This window comes from Littorina saxatilis, linkage group LG12 (genome assembly GCF_037325665.1).
Source record: "Littorina saxatilis isolate snail1 linkage group LG12, US_GU_Lsax_2.0, whole genome shotgun sequence".
NCBI classification, from domain to species: Eukaryota; Metazoa; Mollusca; class Gastropoda; order Littorinimorpha; family Littorinidae; genus Littorina; species Littorina saxatilis.
This window is the reverse complement of record NC_090256.1, coordinates 9,758,678-9,779,857: the sequence shown is the minus strand read 5'-3', so window position 1 is coordinate 9,779,857 and position 21,180 is coordinate 9,758,678. Positions and strand designations below refer to the sequence as shown.

At 45.3% G+C, this 21,180-nt stretch overlaps 1 protein-coding gene and 1 long non-coding RNA gene across 2 annotated transcripts in view; both read left to right on the top strand.

Moving 5' to 3' along the window:
* The window catches only part of LOC138981220 (uncharacterized), a 357,841-nt gene that overhangs the window by 283,003 nt on the left and 53,658 nt on the right, over positions 1 to 21,180 (top strand). The window lies entirely within an intron of this gene.
* The window catches only part of LOC138981217 (ATP-citrate synthase-like), a 61,359-nt gene that overhangs the window by 31,921 nt on the left and 8,258 nt on the right, over positions 1 to 21,180 (top strand). The window contains exons 13-25 of the mRNA XM_070354064.1: positions 354 to 607; positions 1,311 to 1,363; positions 2,567 to 2,682; positions 5,905 to 6,009; positions 6,948 to 7,039; positions 7,509 to 7,613; positions 15,088 to 15,169; positions 15,966 to 16,076; positions 17,340 to 17,467; positions 17,777 to 17,870; positions 18,806 to 18,960; positions 19,567 to 19,717; positions 20,389 to 20,532. Of these exons, the coding sequence (XP_070210165.1) occupies positions 354 to 607; positions 1,311 to 1,363; positions 2,567 to 2,682; positions 5,905 to 6,009; positions 6,948 to 7,039; positions 7,509 to 7,613; positions 15,088 to 15,169; positions 15,966 to 16,076; positions 17,340 to 17,467; positions 17,777 to 17,870; positions 18,806 to 18,960; positions 19,567 to 19,717; positions 20,389 to 20,532 (1,590 nt within the window). The remainder of the gene's footprint in view (positions 1 to 353; positions 608 to 1,310; positions 1,364 to 2,566; positions 2,683 to 5,904; positions 6,010 to 6,947; positions 7,040 to 7,508; positions 7,614 to 15,087; positions 15,170 to 15,965; positions 16,077 to 17,339; positions 17,468 to 17,776; positions 17,871 to 18,805; positions 18,961 to 19,566; positions 19,718 to 20,388; positions 20,533 to 21,180) is intronic.

The window sequence follows — 21,180 nt, the reverse complement described above, 5'->3', positions numbered from 1 at the left end:
CTAAATCGAAACATGTATAGCATGTCATTAGACAGAACAATCACATCTGCACCCAAAACAGTCAGTTTTGTTCACAAATCTTGTCTAGCATACACGCTAAGTGCAGGTGGCTGATAGCACCTCATCACGCTAAGTGCAGGTGGCTGATAACACCTCATCACGCTAAGTGCAGGTGGCTGATAACACCTCATCACGCTAAGTGCAGGTGGCTGATAACACCTCATCACGCACTCACCTGGGCAGCGCGACACTTGTTGCTGCTAGCTTTCCACTGGGAGGAAGTGACCCTAATTTCCCAGCAATAGGATAATAAAGTAAATGAAATGAAATGAAACTTCTCTGCTGTCTTGCAGCAATCACCCGGCGGAAGCCGGCGCGGATCCTTCGAGCAGAATAAGTCTTCCTCCTGCAACTCCGAGTCCAGTGTTCCCAGCAAGGTCCCAAAGTCCACGGAGCAGAAAGAAACGCAGACCACGGCGCTTTTCACAAAGGAGACCAAGTCCATCGTCTGGGGCATGCAGGCCAGGGCTGTGCAGGGAATGCTGGACTTTGATTACGTCTGCTCTCGCAAAGACCCGTCGGTGGTGGCCATGATCTATCCTTTCGTGTAAGTATGCAGCACTTTTTGTGTGTGTGCTACACCTTGGTGTCAGTTAAAGCCGAACATACTTCTTTATGAGACCAAGCCTTGTTGCAATAGAAGGCCACGGAGCTATATTTAGCGTTGCCAGCATCATCAAGTAGAGCTACATCTGCCGTGCGCTGATGTTGGCCTTAAATGTTAGACATTTTCAGCCAGTTATTCAGGGGCTGCGCTGACTTTGAGTAATTGTGTCGGTTGATGCAAAATAAAACCCATTTGCGCAGCAATGTGGCCAAATGCAGACGTACGGCACCTGAAAATGCAATATTTATGCAAAATGTGCAATAAGCTTGTTGCCCGATTATTGCAACCACAGTGATATTCGTGTTTGGCTAAATAATGATGTATCAGATTCACTAAATGAGGTTTGAAGACTTAGATTTTAACCCCTGTTAAATTGCTAATAGCAAGATCTAGATGTGGCACTTTTCAGCACGTGTAGGGGAACGTGTACAGTATCGTCATCAAACCTAGTGTTTATGTCACGCGTTTGCCAAGATCTGCAGTCTTGGTGGGAGCAAAACAACGTATGATTTGGAACATTGGAGACAAAAGTGAGGCATGGGTGACGCAATATCTACACGTACGTGTACAGGTATTTGCTACACGTTCGATCATCTAGAACACTGTAATATGTTTGGGACAAGAGCTGGTTCTTGATTTTCAGAGGGGACCACAAACAGAAGTTCTACTGGGGACACAAGGAGATACTTGTACCTGGTAGGTACCTGAGGCTTTTGTCAGTTTCATTTTGCATGAGATACTTGTACCTGGTAGGTACTTGAGGCTTTTGCTCAGTTTCATTTTGCATGAGATACTTGTACCTGGTAGGTACTTGAGGCTTTTGCTCAGTTTCATTTTGCATGAGATACTTGTACCTGGTAGGTACCTGAGGCTTTTGTCAGTTTCATTTTGCATGAGAGATTGTCTAGTTGCATGTTACTTTATCCTGTCTTTTGTTAGATCATGGCTCCCCAAACTGTGCGTCCCTGCATCCTATACGCACTAGAAACCGAAAACACATACCGTACTTTCCGGGTGACAAGGCGCTTCGTTATACAAGACGCACCCCCTTCTTTTTAAAAAAAAATTGTAATCCAGTCACCCATTGGACGCAGGGGGCCGATAGGGCGCACCAAAATGACCCAGTTTTTGCCATGAGAGGTGGTTCCCCTGTCATATCTGAGAGAGGAAACACTTCCTGCACCGGGGTCAGTGAACAGTCAGTGACCGACTTTAACTGAGTGAAAATATGTGTGCTCTGTGTGTGCGGCCAGATCAAAGGCATTGTGATAGCTGGGTGGCCTTGTTTATAGACACGACCTTCTTCCCAGGGGTCAATGACCCAGTTTTTGCCATGAGAGGTGGTTCCCCTGTCATATCTGAGAGAGGAAACACTTCCTGCACCGGGGTCAGTGACCGAGTTTAACAGAGTGGAAATCTGTGTGTGCGGCCAGATCAAAGGCAGGGCAGTACCTAGTAGCTGAAACATGCATTATCACAAGTTATTTGACTGGTACTCAAGCGGTCTCTTTGATTTTTTTCGTATTTCATACACGGATTAGGCCTTCGTTATACAAGACGCAGGGGTCGAACTCGAGGAAAAAAGTCGCGCCTTATGACCCGGAAAGTACAGTACTAGAAATTTAGTGAGGGGGACTGATCCGGTACACACTAAACACAACAAGAGCGGGTCTCGGGATGCACTAAATTTACGTTTTCGTGCGTACCGTAGGTAACATTTTTAGACTGCAGTCATCAGCTAAGTGCAAGCACAATACCATGCATTTGTACCTGCATGTGTTTGTGTGTGTGTGTGCGTGTAGTTGTTGTTGAAATGTCTGGAATCTTCTGATCAAAAACGACTTGTGTAAAGACAGACAAAGTATTAATTGTTCTTGTTCTTTTTCTTGTTGATTTCAGTGTACAAGAACATGGATGACTGCATGAAGAAACACCCAGAAGCAGACGTCCTCATCAGCTTCGCCTCTCTGCGCTCAGCGTATGAAAGTACCATGGAAACGCTCAACTACAAACAGGTCAGATAGCCAAAGATATGAAAAGATTAGTACTGAATTAATTTGCGCTCAGCGTATGAAAGTACCATGGAAACGCTCAACTACAAACAGGTCAGATAGCCAAAGATATGAAAAGATTAGTACTGAATTAATTTGCGCTCAGCGTATGAAAGTACCATGGAAACGGTAAACTACATACAGGTCAGATAGCCAAAGATATGAAAAGATTAGTACAGTGAAAACTGTCAAATACGGTCACTGGACTTAGCGGACACTCGCAGAATACGGACAGTCAGTCTCGGCACGGACTGCTTTACACTGTAAAACACCTGTACGTTACGGCCACCTCGGCATTACGGACGCGGACACGTATTTTGGGTCCATAATAAGTGTGTGCGGCCAGATCAAAGGCATTGTGATAGCTGGGTGGCCTTGTTAAAAGACACGACCTTCTTCCCAGGGGTCAATGACCCAGTTTTTGCCATGAGAGGTGGTTCCCCTGTCATATCTGAGAGAGGAAACACTTCCTGCATGGGGGTCAGTGACCGGTCAGTGACCGAGTTTAACAGAGTGGAAATCTGTGTGTGCGGCCAGATCAAAGGCAGGGCAGTACCTAGTAGCTGAAACATGCATTATCACAAGTTTTTAAACTCAGGCATGGTACTGAAGGAATGGCAGTTTCAGCTGAAATAAAGCCGGGGGTCCAGGGGGCCGCTCAGGCGACTTTTTACTAATTCAAATGTGTTTAGTGCCCTCTCCTTGAAGCTGAGAGGGATATAAGTGAAAGATAACAAGGCTTGAGTAAGAAAAAATAATAATCTCAAGTCAATCAGCAGATTATTTTTTATTTATTTTTTTCGGATTTTCGTTTTTGAGAGTACCATGCCTGAAACTTGTTTTACATCAGTCAATATTAAATGTTTCTCTATTTAATCTAAACAGCTTCTGTTTTTCTTATAAATGTACATGTACATGTGCAGTACTCTCTCTCTCTCTCTCTCAACTTGACTTTGTCGCGTTTACTTGCACCTGTCTAATAAGGACACCTGCAGAATAAGGACACTTTTGTCTGGTCCCAAGGGTGTCCTTATTTGACAGGTTTTACTGTACTGAATTAATTTGCGCTCAGCGTATGAAAGTACCATGGAAACGGTAAACTACATACAGGTCATATAGCCAAAGATATGAAAAGATTAGTACTGAATTAATTTGCGCTCAGCATATGAAAGTACCATGGCAACGCTAAACTACAAACGGGTCAGATAGCCAAAGATATGAAAAGATTAGTTCTGAATTAGTTTGCACTCAGCGTATGAAAGTACCATGGAAACGCTCAACGACAAATAGGTCAGATAGCCAAAGATATGAAAAGATTAGTACTGAATTAATTTGCGCTCAGCGTATGAAAGTACCATGGAAACGGTAAACTACAAACGGGTCAGATAGCCAAAGATATGAAAAAATTAGTACTGAATTAATTTACGCTCAGCGTATGAAAGTACCATGGAAACGGTAAACGACAAATAGGTCAGATAGCCAAAGTTACAGTGGAACCCCCCTTTTAAGACCTCCAAAAATCTGAGATTGAAAATCAGGTCTAAAAAAAGGAGGGGGTCTTAAAATGGGGGTACATTTACATAGGCTATGAACAGAAAGTCTGAGAAAACAAGGTCTTAAAAGGAAGGGAGTCTTAAAAGGGGGGTTCCACTGTAGTACTGAATTGATTTGGCTCCAGTGTGACATTTCACTCAATCTGACGTTGCTTTGTTTACATATCTACAATCTCTATAATTATTATCTATTGTTGAAGGTAGTGCAGGAAAAACATTAACCAACACAGGGTTTAACCTGAAAGAAAAAGGCAATGGGACATCTGTCCCCCTCAACCAAATTCTGATGGGACATTGCTTTTTTACGTGGGTCTATGTTTCGATCGATATCGCTTGCGTTTACAGTTTCCACAGAGGTTAACGCGCAAGCACAGATCGGTCCCGCACAGATAGTAGGATTGGTTATGAATTACATTTTAAAAGCCAATTACAGCGCGTTTCACAAACTCGCAGGTTGCTCGGCTTGGCGCATGTCAGTTTTTGCTTAGGTCTTTCCGAACACTGTACTCCCGTGAAAACTGTGCACGGGGGCGGTGCAGTGGTACGATTATTTAGTCTGTTTTTGTTGTTATTTCATTGTTTCCCTTCCTTGGAAATGTTTCGCGGAGTGGACAGAAACAGGATCCTAGAGTGGCTAGAGAATCGCGATGCATTTTGATGCATCGGACTGTGAGGGAAAAGAAGAAATGAAAGCTTCATCTTGGGCGGGAAGTGATGTATGAAGAGGTTGATTTAGGTGTTCTTGGATTTTTGGGACCAAGAACGGGTTAAGGGCCGTGTCGACAGGAACAAAGATCTTTCGAAGTTAAAAACTTGTTAACATACACTAAAGCAACAAGGTTATCTTCGTGGTTTGCTTGCAGAATTCCTAGTGTGTGTGCGTGTGCGTGTGAGAGAGAGGAAAACGTGTAATAACGCATCCTTTGAAGATTTCTATGCCAAATGACCGAAATATTGTTATTCTAGCAAAGGAACTGCTCCTGCAAAGGGTATAGTACCTAGTAAACGCCCACCCCCAACTTTGGGCATAATTGATGCATAAGGGGGGGGGGGGGGGGGGTGGGCGTATACAAGGTAGTTTACGTTATATGCATAATATGTGCCACATATACCTTCAGCCATTTTTTGTAAGAAAACAATTGCTTCTGCTCCTTTGAATTTTTCTGTCATATGTTATCTCCCTTTATTTTGTGTCCTGCGATCCCCCCAAAAAGATGTCATTGCTATATTTACTGGCGAATATTCTTGACCCGCCACTGCCTTCTGTTAATTATTAATACCTACACAAAACATATGGAAAAACAAAGATTTCGGATCCACTTGTCAAGCACTATTCAGTGCTTTAGTACACCCTGTTAATTTGTTGTTAGCGGTGGTGATAGTGGTGTTAATAGTGCAGGTTGGGGTTGTTTGTGTCTGTAGGAATAGGGTGAGGAAGGATTAGAATGAAACCTTTGCAGGAAAATCAATTGATAGTGAAAAGATGAACCCATAACGTAAGAATAAATACCCTTTTCATCACACTAATCCTGGAACCAGCCCCAATGTATGCGCTGAATGTTGTGCGCACATTATTATCTTCAGCTTCTTCAAACTTTGCTTCTTGTTTAGTAGTGTTTTATTTCTGTTCCAGATCCGAACCATTGCCATTATTGCTGAAGGCATCCCAGAGAACATGACTCGCCACATGATCCATGTCGCACAGCAGAAAGGTGTCGTCATCATTGGTCCTGCAACTGTAAGTTGTTTGCCTTTTTTGAGTGGGCTTCTGTCATTGAGTGTCTGTAAAGACTATAATACAGTGTCAGCATCCTTTCAAGGCTACACAAAATGGGAATAAAGAGGTCTTAGAAAGGAAGGAATCTTCAAGATGGAGGTTACTTCCCTTTACAGAAGACCTGATAAAGCAAAAGTGGGAGCTTAATCTTAGAAGGGGAGGTACTTCTGTTGTTAATATTCTCCAGTTTATCAGTTGGGGGCAAGATGTCGTATTTTTGTATTTGATATGAACGACTGACTGACTATTTAGGCTTAATGCCTCTCAGGTAACTAAGGACTTATCAGGGACATGGTCATATTAATACAATGGTAAAAGGGGGGGGGGAGGGGGTGCTGGCTGCTGGCTGGCTGTGGGGAAAGGGATGGGAGGATGATATACATATGCTGTACTTTAAAAACAACAACTTTACAGATCTGATTAGAATGTTGACCGGCACGGTTGGCCTAGTGGTAAGGCGTCCGCCCCGTGATCGGGAGGTCGTGGGTTCGAACCCCGGCCGGGTCATACCTAAGACTTTAAAATTGGCAATCTAGTGGCTGCTCCGCCTGGCGTCTGGCATTATGGGGTTAGTGCTAGGACTGGTTGGTCCGGTGTCAGAATAATGTGACTGGGTGAGACATGAAGCCTGTGCTGCGACTTCTGTCTTGTGTGTGGCGCACGTTATATGTCAAAGCAGCACCGCCCTGATATGGCCCTTCGTGGTCGGCTGGGCGTTAAGCAAACAAACAAACAAACAAACAAATTAGAATGTTCCCATACACTGCCCAGATAGGTGAGTACACGTGTCAGTTGTTCGTGTTTTCTTATGGAAACATGAGCTTAGCAAATCTAATTAGAACTAGTGTTTGTACAGTCCAGACAGGTGTGAAGTGTGTATGCGTTAATTCTTTTCACAGGTGGGTGGCGTGAAACCAGGCTGCTTCAAGATTGGCAACACTGGGGGTATGTTGGACAACATTCTGGCTTCCAAGCTCTACAGACCTGGCAGGTAAGATCACATTTTGAATGTTCTATCCATGCGTTGACATCAATTCATTCCCCAGATGCCTCTTTTCTTATGGATTGATTACTTCCGTTCTGTGCTGAGTGGTATTTTTGCAAAAAGCTAAACTTGTTCAGTCATTGTCTCTGTTCAGTCATTGTCTCCGTCGCGATATAACCTTGAATGGTTGAAAACGACGTTAAACACCAAATAAAGAAAGAAAAGTCATTGTCTCAGAAACAAATATGTGTAGCAATTGACATCAGAAGATAAGTTGACATTTCTTTTATTCATTTCTCCACTCTTTCATTTCTTTCAGTATTTGTCTTGTTGTGTGTGCAGTGCATTCACATCCAAGACATTGAAGATCTCGGACTGTTTTCGATTTTGTTTAGAACCAGTTGTTAGCTCTTACTTTGTTTGAGCCTAAATGATGGAAAGAATTGTATTTTTTGTAACTTGTTGTGGTTTTCAGTGTGGCCTATGTGTCTCGCTCTGGTGGAATGTCCAATGAGCTCAACAACATCATCGCTCTCAACACGGATGGAGTGTATGAAGGAGTCGCCATTGGTGGAGACAGGTAGCTTTGATTTTTCTGCGTTTTTTTTTTTATTCTCTTGTAGGCAATATCTGCAGAAACTGATATGGTTGGTTTTTTGTGTACATATACAAATTGTTAAATAGGTTGGGGTTTACAGTAAACTGTCACATTATAATATCCCTCGGTTTCATGTACACATTCATTTTGTTCTTAAATCTTATGGCCTGGTGAAAGTTATTAGAAGCTTTTCTGCTTTGCAGGTACTTCTCATGTAGATGTACAGATCGAAGTGAATCCATGTCTTGGAAGGGATGTTCAAGCATTTGGGTTTATGTTTTTTTTTAAACTTAAGTGTTTTCAGTTTCCAGTGATTACCTACAGCGTCAGTAATTTAATCACATATTCTTACTCCAATTCTTATGAATGCATTGACTTTAGTCCCACATGCTAGATGTCGAAAAAACCTCTCAAATTACCTGCCCTTAGTAGGGTGGTAACCAAGCTAAAAGCGACGCCATAGCCGTTGCTATGGCCTGACCTTGCTCGGTTACCCATAACACCCTGCGCACCACGTGAGCGCCCGCATCCGTAATAATCATTCTCGACTTTCGACAACACACGGTGGACGTGTCCGAATTTCGCTCTCACTTTTGGCCTTCACATGCCTGCTCGTCCTTGAGACTAGCCGGTTCTTGGGGGTCTACCTGTCCGTCTACCTTTTGGTGAGATCTTTCCTGTTTATGTTTGGTATAAATGTTGATAGCTTTGTGTTGAACACGCACGCAGAAGTTTTTTGTTCTGTTTTTCGCCGGTCTTAAAATGGCCGACAACAAAGCTAAACGTGGCGCGAGACTGGAAGGTGACAATGCTCTTAGCCTGGTTTAGAAAACTATACCTAAGAGTAGCCTAAGAACTTTGATTTGCCTATTATGCGGGTCGTAGATCCGTCAAACAGCACTTCTTTTTATGTTCCTATCCCTCCGAGGGCGGGTTCAGTTCTTTCACAGCTCGCTTCCCCTGTTGGGGTTAATCAGCCTTTAGGCTTCTTATAGACTTTTTGTTGGATCGTCGTCGGTGCGACTGATGGGGGGGGGGGGGGGTGGCCGTGTGGCTATTCTTTCCCCTTTCTCTGCTTAAGAGGAATCAGTCGATGTCCTCCTTTTGGGGGGACTTAACGATGGTTTGTGTCTATATTCTCAGCTGTTTCAGGCGCGATCGGCGGTTCCCGCCCTCCGATCCCGTTCGTCAGCTTCGCACTGTGGTCTAGTGCAAAGGGCCAGTTCGGTTCAGTCCTTTCTGCCACTGGTAGACTGGGTTGTTCGCGAGCACTCTCTCCGTAGGGAGAGGGGGTCTGCTTCCTCTCTGTCTCTTCCCGCTCAGCTTGCTTTTAGCACTGCTGCGGTGGGAAGTCAGCTCTCTCCCCTGGTGGGAGAGAGAGAGGGGGGGCATGGTAAGTCGCAGCCTGGCCTTGGTCCATCCCTGTCCCATTGGGGGCAGGGGGTTGCTGCTTTCTGTCTCTTCCCGCTCAGCTTGCTTTTAGCACTGCTGCTGTGGGAAGTCAGCTCTCTCCCCTGGTGGGAGAGGGAGAGAGGGGGCACGGTAAGTCACGGCCTGGGCTTGTCCCACTCTGCCCTTTGCGGGCAGGGGGCTGTGTTAGCTTCCCACCCTTTCCCGCCCCCCGGGCGCGTTCGGGTGGCAGCTTTCCAGGCTACGTTACATACCTCTTCTCTGCTCCATTTGGGGCAGGGTGGGGGGGTATCAGTGGCTCACTCTTTCCCGCCCACCGGGCGGGATCGGGTGGGGGCTGGAGCAGCGTTCCACCCTTTCCCTCCCTCTGAGTTGGACTGGGTGGGCGCTGTTGGACTGTCTTCACAGTCTGGGCCTCAATTGTCCTGGCCCGACAATCGTTCTCCTCCCCTATCGGGGTGGGTGGGCGGTGGGCTATAGGACTACGGCAGGTGGACGGAGGGGGGTCGGCCGTTGCTCGGTTCGTCTCTCTCCGTCGCTCTTACTGCTGTGAAGAGCCACCCCCCTCCCCATCCGGGGCATGGCGTGGCTCAGGCCTTTCTACACGGCGGGGGTGCTATGTACGGCTTTCCAGGCTACGTTACATACTCCTTCTCTGCTCCTTTTGGGACAGGTGGCTGTGTTAGCTGCCCGCGCTTGTCGCGGGTCCACCCTTTCCCTCCCTCTGGGTTGGACGGGGTGGGCGCTGTTAGACTGTCTTCACAGTCTGTGCCTCTATTGTCCTGGCCTGACAATCGTTCTCCTCCCCTATCGGGGTGGGTGGGCGGTGGGCTATAGGACTACGGCAGGTGGACGGAGGGGGGTCGGCCGTTTTTCGGTTCGTCTCTCTCCGTCGCTCTTACTGCTGTGAAGAGCCACCCCCCTCCCCATCCGGGGCATGGCGTGGCTCAGGCCTTTCTTCACAGCGGGGGTGCTATGTACGGCTTTCCAGGCTACGTTACATACTCCTTCTCTGCTCCATTGGGGACAGGTGCTGTGTTAGCTGCCCGCGCTTGTCGCGGGTAGCGGTCGCGAAACAATGAGCTTGACTCTCTTTTGTTCTCGGCAGGGTGTCTCGCACAGTGGTCAGGAACAATGAGCTTTGCTCCGTTTTGTTCTCTGCACGGGCTGTGCCGGCTGTCTTCCTGGGACAGGCGGAGACAGAACATACTCTTTCTCTCCAGTCTCCCATTCTTTGTATTCACAATGGTCTGCGGGGACTCGGCTATAGTATCGCCTGGCCAGTGGTCATTGTCCTTAGCCAGCATAGGTCACCCCCCCCCCGCTCCTAGGGTTGGGTGAGTGATAGGGCTACTTGACTTCGGCAGGTGGACGAGCGAGGATCGGCCGTTTACGGCCGTTTCTCTGTTTCAGTCCTTACCCCCTCTAGGGGTTGCGGCTGTGCTGGACCACCCCCCTCCCCACTTGGGGTGAGTTGTGGTTCAAACCAGGTAGTCTGGTTCTTAGCACTGGGATGCTTCTCTCGCACAGCGGGTGGGGTAAGACGCGCCGGGCCCGGCTTTGTCTTGTTTCTCTACTCTCTCTCCTTCTCGGCAGAGATCTGTGCCAGTTACCAACCCCTCTTCCCCCCACCTCTTGTTCAGGTGGGCGGTTTTGGGTTGGCAGTCAGAGACTGATCACGCTTTTCATCCACACTCTTGGCGGTGTTATCGGCAGGAGTATTTAGTGCGCGACCTCCCCTGTCTCCCCTCCTTTTGTGTTTTACACAACTGGTGGTTAGGTTCGGACTCCTTGTTTGAGGAGGGGGAGCGTATAGGGTCGCCTACTGGTTGTAGGCTTCCCATACATAGAGCGGCTGCTGTTGCAGTTTACTTTGTCCCGGATAGGTTGGGGGTGTCTCTCCTCCTTCCTCTCCCGGGATGGCTTTGGGTTTTCACAGGCTTTCTCGCAATTTGTTTCATTTGCTGAGTCTGTGGTGATTGCCTACCACATGCCACACTTTTTGGCTTGATCCGCACCTTAGGATAGTGGTCTTCAGCCTACATCTTTCCCGCTGCTTCATACGCAGGGGTCTGCTGGCTTCGGGGTTTCAGGCTGCTTCGTCCTCACTTTTAGTGCGGAAGAAGATAGCAGGGAATTTTTCAGGCTCAGGGTCTGATCCGGACTTTTTTATTGCCAGGGGCTAGTTTCTAGCTTCGCTTACAGACCACAGGGAACATGGAGTTTTCATGATGTTACTCCTCCCTCTCCTCTCTGGAGGAGCTAGGATGGCATGGTTTGGAGTTTTCTGCTTTGGTTGAGACTCTCTTCTGTGCTTTCTTATAGGCAATCTTATCCTCCCTGAGCGCTCTTTTGGGTTAGGGAGGATGCCTTGGATAGGGCTTTAGCCAGGCTGCTGGCAGCTTGGGCTAGGGTCGTCACTGAGCGGAGAAGTTTCTCGGTGACGTTTTAGGCCCACATTGTTTTTGCTTGGTGTGATCTCCTTCCTTTACAAGGGGTTGATTTCATGCTGATTGCAGGAAGCAAGGGTCAGGCTTTTTCGGGGGTTGTTAAAACCTACTCAATAGCTGGAATCTTTCCCTTCCTTCTTGGACCTCTGGCAGCGCATTTATGCGCTCCCGGTTACAAAGGGGTGTTTTGGTTCAGTGTCGCCTCCCTCTCTGCGGGAGGTGGGTCGGCATGGGCTAGAGCTTTCAGCTTTGGCTGAGATTTTCCTCGGTGCTCTCACATGAGCTTTCCTTCTGCAGTCCTGTTTACCAGTACGATTTGGGCGTATTTTGTACGCCAAATTATTATCAGTACGCAAATACGCGACACACGCACAAAATACGCATAAGAAAAAGTCTAGAATACGTTTTCCGGTGTTGGTGTGCTGATTACGGGATGGTACAACTGATACCGGTTTCGGTCGAAGGAAGATAACCATGACAGCGAGTCTTCAGCTGTGGAAACCTTGTTCAGTTGCTTGCACGTGCGATCGTCTGGACAATCGTGGGATAATCAAAATGAAGCTGTAAAATGTGCCAGTTTCGGATGACTGTACCAAGTCTAAACAGCAGAAGCACCAGATTTTCTTGGAGAAATATAAGAAAGAGCCAGGAATTGTGGAGTCTACTATGGAAAAAGTCATGCACACTGCAAGTATTGTAAATCAGATTTCTCCGTTGCCCATGCTGGGAAATATGACATCGAACGACACTGCAATTCCAAAACTCACATGGACAAGGTTGCTGCAAAGAAATCCGCTGAAAGCTGCCAAGGAATTATGAAGTTCATTCCCGCAAAGCAAATCCTGCCAGAAGAAAAGGCTGTAGTCCGTGCTGAAGCAATGTTTTCTGAGATGATTGTAAAAATGAACTTGCCACTGTCAACCGCAGATGTTATTTCACGAACTTCATCTTTTCATTATCAATCTGCTTGGAAGACACTGGTTATAATGTTATAAACTGACAGGTAAATAAAATTGTTTTATCCCTGTTGTATCAGAAGGAGTTAAATTCTGAAGATGTTCACAAGACATGCTATTCTTACACAAACACGTTTGCACCCACGGCGTACGTTTTCCCTAGCCCATATGGCTTTGCTTGCAAAGTACACCAACTTTTAGAAAAATACACTCAACTTTTTGAAAAAGTACTCTTGCCTCAGGTTTAGGGTAAACAGGTCTGCTTCTGCGTTTATGCACACAGGAAAGGGCTCGGTTTCTGGGGGTGTTGGTCTCTGGACTATCTCGGGGGCTGGTTGAGCTTTTTCAAGGTCAATCAGCTTATCAGCTGCGTTTTCTTTTGGTGTTGAACCAGGCTTTTTGTCTGGTGCTCTCAGTAACCAGGCAAAATTCCGAGCTGTCCTTATCCCAGGTTTTTTACCTGGGCATGCTGTTCGACTTTGTCTCTTGGAAGGTTTATTCTTCACACAAGAGAGAATAGGGAGGCTTTAAGCTCTTTTCACTGCCAGACCGGCACGAGAGCAGGCCTCTGCGGGGTCTTTAGACCCGTTCTTCGGTCGGACGGTATCGATAGCTATGCTGGCCCTCTAGTCTTTCCTCAAGTTTTTTGGGGGGTTCGGCCTCACAGGTCTGGGACATGAGGGTCCTCCTCCAGAGTGGGTTCCTCCACGCGGCAAGGTGGCTGGAATCCTTTTGGATCGCTCAGGGGACTTTTTTCCCTAGCTTTGTTTCCCCCTGGACTTAGACCGCTTTATGGATGCGTTTTCGTCTAGATGGGGCCTGCACTGGCAATTGCAGTCTTGAGGCTGTGATGTAGACGCAAATCCTTGGGCTTCTCTTTTGCCTGAGGTTAGGAGCAGTAGCTCTTAGTCTACTAGCCTTTCCTTTTTGGCTATTTACAGGCATGTCCTGTTGCATTCGGGCAATTCGTCTGTTGCTTCTTATGTGAACTAGCTGGGGTGAGCAAGTTCTCACTCCCTGTCAGACAGAGTATAGGGATTCTGATTGGGTTTTCACACTAAATCATTTTCTCAGGGGAATATCTCCCCGGCCAGCTCTGCGATCTGGCCGACTCGCTCAACAGGTCCTCTCAGGGCTTGCTCAGGGGTTGGCCCATCTGCTTACGGGTCTGAAGGCGTGCTGTTTGTGTTTTAGATCATGGGTTCTGACTCTGGTCTTTGGGCACGAAGCATATATTTCCTCCACTTTATCTGTGTATGCTCCTTTTTTGGCCTCTTTGGCCAATTGGGGATTTAGAGCGGGGGTGCAACTCCTTAGCGCCCCTCTCTCAAGCCAGGTGGTTTTTCACCTCTGTTTCAGTTTTTGGCTTTGGGCAGCTGGGCCTCTTCTTTGAGGTTCCGGCGTCTCGGCTATCTCAGCTGTTTTGAAACAAATAGGCCTCTCTTCTGTTGCTCATGGCGCTCTTGTGGGCATGATCAAGGACCTTGTTTTATGAGGTTTAGAGGCTCCCCCTTGTTTAGCGCGTGGGACTTTGTTCTACTTACTCTGGGCCTCAGCCCTATAGGGCAGTGAGGCGCATGCGTTTTTGGGGTTTGCCAGAGGATGTAGCCTTAGGGCTTTTGGTGCCGTTTGTTCATGGTTTTTGGCCAGGTTTTGGGGTTTCAGAAACCTGGTCAATATCCTCTGGTGTTTGATTCCCTCCTCTTGGGAGGATTCTCGTTCCGGGAGATTCGGATTTTCTAACTGTCTGGTTAGACTTTTTTAATCCCTTTTTTGACGTTACTGTCTTTTGGAACCACGAGCTGTAGCTCAGGTTCTTATGTCTTTACAATGGAGCGAAAGAGACATCTTTTATTTGTCTCTCTCTAGGGGCTCTGCTTCATTTATTGCCGTGTTGCGTTCTGGTCGCCTAGGCGAAGCTTTGCAAACGGCTTACTGGAGATCAGATGATGTGTTCATCGGTTTCTATCTTTGGGATATCTCCTGCACGCGGCTAGACGGCTCCAGTTCATTGCTGGTTTTAGTTGCTGCAGGGCAGGTTCTTACAAGGACATAAGTAGGTTCCCTCCACCTTTAGGAGGAATCTGCATTCATAAGAATTGGAGTAAGAATATGTGATTAAATCGAAAATTTTTAATTAAATTTTGATTTAATATAATATACTTACCCAATTCTTATAGTTAATACCCTCCCATCCATCCCCGCTGGATTATGTCCTTGGGGTGTTTGTTTGATTAATAGTCTCGAATGATTATTACGGATGCGGGCGCTCACGTGGTGCGCAGGGTGTTATGGGTAACCGAGCAAGGTCAGGCCATAGCAACGGCTATGGCGTCGCTTTTAGCTTGGTTACCACCCTACTAAGGGCAGGTAATTTGAGAGGTTTTTTCGACATCTAGCATGTGGGACTAAAGTCAATGCATTCATAAGAATTGGGTAAGTATATTATATTAAATCAAAATTTAATTAAAAATTTTCGATTAAAATAGTGAAGGGAGCCCGGACATTCCCCAATGCTCTACTACTTGTAACATTGACAAAAAAGACAAAAGGTACGCAGGTTGTCATAAACTACAGTAGCAACCATTGTAATTTTGTCTCTGTTCAATTTGTCACTAACTTTTGAATGTGTATCTGCAGATACCCTGGCTCCACGTTCACAGATCACATCATGCGTTACCAGACAGACCCTCAAGTGAAGATGATGGTGCTCTTGGGAGAGGTTGGTACCAGTTAGACCATCACGTTATACCCTGTTTAGGGAACAAACTTTATTTCATTGTATTAGATCTGTGATGAGATTTGCTCAAGTTCTTAAGCACTTGTTACCATTTTGACCATCAGAATTAATGTTTCATACTTTATGGACCATTTTCGCAAGATAGACAGATAGATAGATAATTTATTGCCAAGTGTACAATACATGAATGAACATAAAAAATACACGAGGAAAGCAGCTTGCTGTGTGATAAAAACAAAAATAAATAGCATTCATACATCACTGGCGCATAGCATCATACATACATGGGTAAGACAATTTGGTATCACAGTAACTAATACGTACACTATACAGACATGGTGAAAACTATGAAACTCTAAGAGCTATCGGAACCCCTAGGACCCCCCCACCACTCCCCCCCCCCCCTCTCCAGTTTAAAATAGAAAGCATGTATGTCCTGAAAATGAACATTGATATGACAGAGAAAATAGAAAAGAAAGAAAGTTGAAAATACAGAAAGGAACAGATCTTATTTTAATAAGGAAATAAACACCCTTCAGTGCACTTTTTCCTATTTTGGTGCACATTATTTAAAGCCACCGGTCTTCTTCTGCTGCCATTTTAGGGGTTAATACCTCATTGTTACATTTGAGTTTTGCCACATATGGTGTCTCATTCGAGTATGTTTTTGCACATAGATGCTATGTCAAATCATAGATCATTATAAATATTTTTTAATCTGATGAATTACGTTACTTTTGACTTAAGTTTAACCTGAGTTTTTGCCTGTTGATTACAGGTTGGGGGTGTGGAGGAGTACCGCATTGTGGAAGCCATGAAAGACGGTCGCATCACCAAGCCCCTCATCGGCTGGTGCATTGGAACTTGCGCCAAAATGTTCACCTCAGAGGTAACACGTTCAACCAGAGATATAGCTGTCACAGAACTTAGACTTTCAAGGATGAAAGTCGCTTGTTTATTTCAATGCTTGTTATTCTCTCTGTATAGTCCCCCCCCCCCCCCCCCCCCACACACACAGACACAACTTATACCCTAATCCTGTTTAGTGCCCTCCCCCCCCACACACACACACAGACACAACCTATACCCTAATCCTGTTTAGTGCCCCCCCCCCCCCCACACACACACAACCTATACCCTAATCCTTTATAGTGCCCCCCCCCCCCAAGGTGCCACGAGACTGGTTCTGAATAACTCTTTTTCCTCTATTACATATGTGGTATGCATTTAGAGCGCTTACTTCCCTTTGTTGATCAGATTAGGCCACAAAAAAAATAGGTCTGTTTACGGTAACATAGGCCCAAAAAATAGGGTCGGTAGGTCGGGATTTTTTTTTTCTTTTTTTTTCCAAAAAACCATATTTTTTACGTTATTTTGCAAAAAAACCAAGGTTTTTTTTTTTTTTTTTTTTCTCCCCCAAATGCCAAAAAAAAGTCTAGGGTCGCGCGAAAAAAAATAGGGTCGGTTGGGTTACCGTAAACAGACTATTTTTTTTTTTTGCCTTACAGAACTTAGAATGTTTGACTCGGGTTCTGTCTGGTCCTGGACATCACCGTTTTGATTCATAAGATGTGATTTGTTCTGAGCATTAACGCTCACTTTTTAGTGACTGCATACTCAAGTCATACTTGACTACCATGGTGACTGATGCAGATATCTACACTGTAGTTTTAAGGTAGTGTTGGTTTTGTATGACGTTTTCAAACACAGTGACTTGAATGGAAATGATGACTATGGAGTAGTAAAAACTGGGTTTTAGTATAGGTTAGATATTACCTGTGCTGATCACTCTTTAGCATTGGAAAATAATGTATTACTTAAACAGTTGAGTAGAGAAGAATTGGATCTGAACATCGATATGCGCATTCCTTTTGTGTGAAGCATTCTTTATTAAGCCTTGTTTGGCATTTGTGTTACAAATAATTTGTTCCCGATTCTTTTGGCTTTGGGTTCTCAATCAACTTTGTGATTCTTTCAGCTTTGAGATTCTTTCACTTTGTGATTCTTTCAGCTTTGAGATTCTTTCAGCTTTGTGTGTGATTTGTATAGCTTTGGGATTCCTTTAGCTTTAGATTTGGGATTCGTTTCGCTTTGGGATTCCTCTATTTGAGCTGAAATGGTGAGATGAATAAGTGACACATTGCTGTTCCAGGTCCAGTTTGGCCATGCAGGGTCCTGTGCCCAGGGCACCACAGAGACGGCCGATGCCAAGAACAAAGCGCTCAAAGATGCTGCTGCTGTTGTTCCTCGCAGCTTTGATGAACTTGGGGATGCTGTTAGGTGAGTCATTCTGCGGATCTGCTACAGTGGAACCCAATTTTTACAGGGAGGGGGGGGGGGGGGGGGGGGGATTACTGTACAATATTTGAATTTAAGATGTCGCCAGTTCTTCACTGTGAAATTTTTGTGTGCAGCTTTGCTGAACAAACGGCAAAGTTTTCTGTTATTTGAAATAAGTTTTGATATTTCACAGATGCCAAATGACATTCCTGCAAATAATGTACTGATGAATCATCGTCATGCATGTGTTTTTGCCATAAGTTGCTTGTGACTGAGGGTAATGATGCTAATTCCCATTGTGTTTGACAGAGATGTGTACAACAAGCTTGTGTCCGATGGAACCATCGTGCCCAAGCCTGAGGTCGCCCCTCCTACAGTCCCCATGGACTTCAACTGGGCCAGGGTCAGTACTTATTCTTCTTTTTCTGCTTTGTTGCTTGTGTTGCATTGCATCTCCACTCATTAATTGTATTTGAATATATCATTCACATTTTTCTCAGAGTTGCAAAAGTCAGATTTTTGGCAGTATTCAGATTGAGGTTCTCGTTATTAGATGCCTGAGCAAAGGTGGAGTGAAGTGCGTTAACTTTTTGTTTGATGTCAAAATTGAAAGTTTTTGTATTGGATGATCTAAGTTTATATAAAAATATGTACAAAACCATACTGACACAGAGCGGACAAGTTTCTGTTACTTGACCTCTTCTTCTTTTTCGTTCATGGGCTTTGACTCCCACGTTCACTCATGCTTTTAGCACGAGTGGATTTGTACGTGTATGACCGTTTTTACCCCGACATTCAGGCAGCCGATTTCGGGGGAGGCATGCTGGGTATTTTCGTGTTTCTATAACCCACCGAACTCGGACATGGATTACAATATCTTTTCCGTGCGCACTTGGTCTTGTGCTTGCGTCTACACACGTAGGGGGTTAAGTCACTAGCAGGTCTGCACATAAGTTGACCTGGGAGATTGGAAAAATCTCCACTCTTAACCCACCAGGCAGCAGTGACCGGGATTCGAACTCACGACCTCCCGATTAGGAGGCCGACGTCTTACGACCACGCCACTGCGCCCTGTTACTTGACTAAAAGTGGAGTCATCTGACCTTTTTCCCCCTCAGAACTGAAAGCAGTTTATGCATGTCAAATGTACTCTGAACAGGAAATTTATGATATAATGATAGACTAACAGGTCCAGGAAATGTGGTAGTTAAACCTGCTTTGTTGTCATTGTTGTCATCATCATGCGTACACAGTCTTGAACAGCAGACGCAGCATAGATTCAGTCAGGTAAATCAAAGGGCCATTTGAAAATCTCTGCCTCTCTTTTACCCCCGACAGGAGCTCGGTCTGATCCGCAAGCCAGCATCCTTCATGACCAGTATCTGTGACGAGAGAGGCCAGGAGCTGCTGTATGCTGGCATCCCTATCACAGACATCTTCAAGGAAGACATGGGAATTGGCGGCGTGCTGTCACTTCTCTGGTTCCAACGAAGGTAAGATGTCATTCTATTTTCCAAGTGACGGCCGCAAGATAGCGGCTGATCACAATCCAGTATAATTAAGAATGATACAAAAGAATACAATGCAGCGTTACGCAACATAGCGCAACGCAACACAACACAGTGCAATGCAATAGATCACAGTACAATTGGGTCAGTACTAGGGCAGAATTTTTCAAAATGGCAAAGACACTGATTATAGTTTGCTGAGAAATTCACTTTGGATTTTGATTTTAGTCTTGATGACCCCAAGAGTAATCGTGCTCTATTTAAAAGTAGATGAAGAGGATGGTAAGAAAATATTGAAAAATTCCTGAGTTTTAGATCATGCACAATGTGGCAAAGTAACAAATTTGATGCGCTGGTTTTGCTTTCTTGTTTGATGATTACTAGGCATTTGGCTAAAACGTTGTAAGCGTCAATTGTTGATGCAAGCTCCATATTTTTCTTTCTTTCTTTCAAAAATCAACTGATGAAGATGCATTGTTTCTGTGAATGCTCACAAAATGTGTAAGTACTTTAAGTTACAAAAATAACTTGTACGCGCTGAGATGTAACATGTGACTTTAAGCATGTTGATGGCATACATGCGTCATACAGATTGCCGCGCTATGCCACCAAGTTCATAGAGATGTGTCTGATGGTGACCGCTGACCACGGCCCAGCTGTGTCTGGCGCCCACAACACCATTGTCTGTGCGCGTGCTGGCAAAGATCTGATCTCCTGTCTGGCGTCGGGGCTCCTTACCATCGTGAGTGCTGATATGCTGACTGTATTGTGTGATATTTTTGGGTATGGTGAAACCCCCCTCTTGAGGCCTTAAAATATCAGAGAAAATCAGATCTTTAAAGGGGGTGTGTGTGTGTGGAAGGGGGGGGGGGGTGTGGGGGTGCGTATTATATTAAAATAGGGGTAAATTAACACACAAAAAGTTATGAACAGAAAATGTGAAGAACTAAGGTCTGAAGACAGGGATGATCTTGATACAAGTATCTTGAAATGGGGGTTCCATTGTTCCAGGGACTGAAGAAAAAGACAGGGGGGTGGGGCAGGAGAAAGAGAGCAGGACAAGAAATAAGATATCACGGGCTGTTAACAAACGTGCAGTCACCCATTATGATAAGCTTCCAAGCAGGCAGTGGTACATTTGCAATGTGTGGCTAAGGATGAAGATGTACAAACCATGTTGCAAACTTATGTCATATGGTAACTAGTGATCACTCCCAGGGGACTGTTGTAGGCAGTTTATTCTGTTGGATAGTGGGGAGGAGGGCAAGTTTGCAAAATCAGCTTTTACAAAATTACTGAATTGACTTTAATTTTTCCTGTACATGGATTCAGCAGTCTTTCGGAGAGCTAGTTGGCAATTTTGCTGACCGTGTCTTTGGTGTTGTGTTCAGCTGTGTTCTTTTTCCCATGCAGGGTGACCGATTTGGCGGAGCACTGGACGCGGCAGCCAAACAGTTCAGCGAAGCCTATGACTCGGGTCTCATACCGATGGAGTTTGTAAACGACATGCGCAAGAAGGGAAAACTCATCATGGGTATCGGCCACAGAGTTAAATCGGTATGGTTACATGCCTTTTGATTGTCTCTATTCTTCTGCTCTTATATGTTGTTTTATTTTTGAGCAAGGAGGGAGGGAGGGAGGGAGGGAGAGCGCAAGCAAGGGGGACAAAAAATATCAAATGGAAAATGTGAAACTGCCCAGCATTTATAACCAGAAAGGCGAGTTTCAGTGTTATGAGGTCTGCTTATGCTAGAATCTGTTGATCTAGCTGCTGGGTTGCCTTTTGAAACCTTTTAAAAGCTGGTTTGGGTTAGACCGCAATTTTCTCCCCCCTTTCCTAACCTAGGTGGTGGGTTCAAGTGCTAGTCTTTCGGATGAGACGAAAAACCGAGGTCCCTTCGTGTACACTACATTGGGGTGTGCACGTTAAAGATCCCACGATTGACAAAAGGGTCTTTCCTGGCAAAATTGTATAGGCATAGATAAAAATGTCCATCAAATACCCGTGGGACTTGGAATAAAGTAAAAACATTCCATCTCACACGGCATTAAGTCTCAGGAAACATGAATACACGCATGCAGGGAAAAAAAAAAAAATATATGGGTAGCGCCGTATGTATGGCAGCTCGCTTTCCCCGGGGAGAAAGCAGCCCGAATTTCCATGAGGGGAACCTCACTGGACTGTAAATCTTATCCAATCCAATC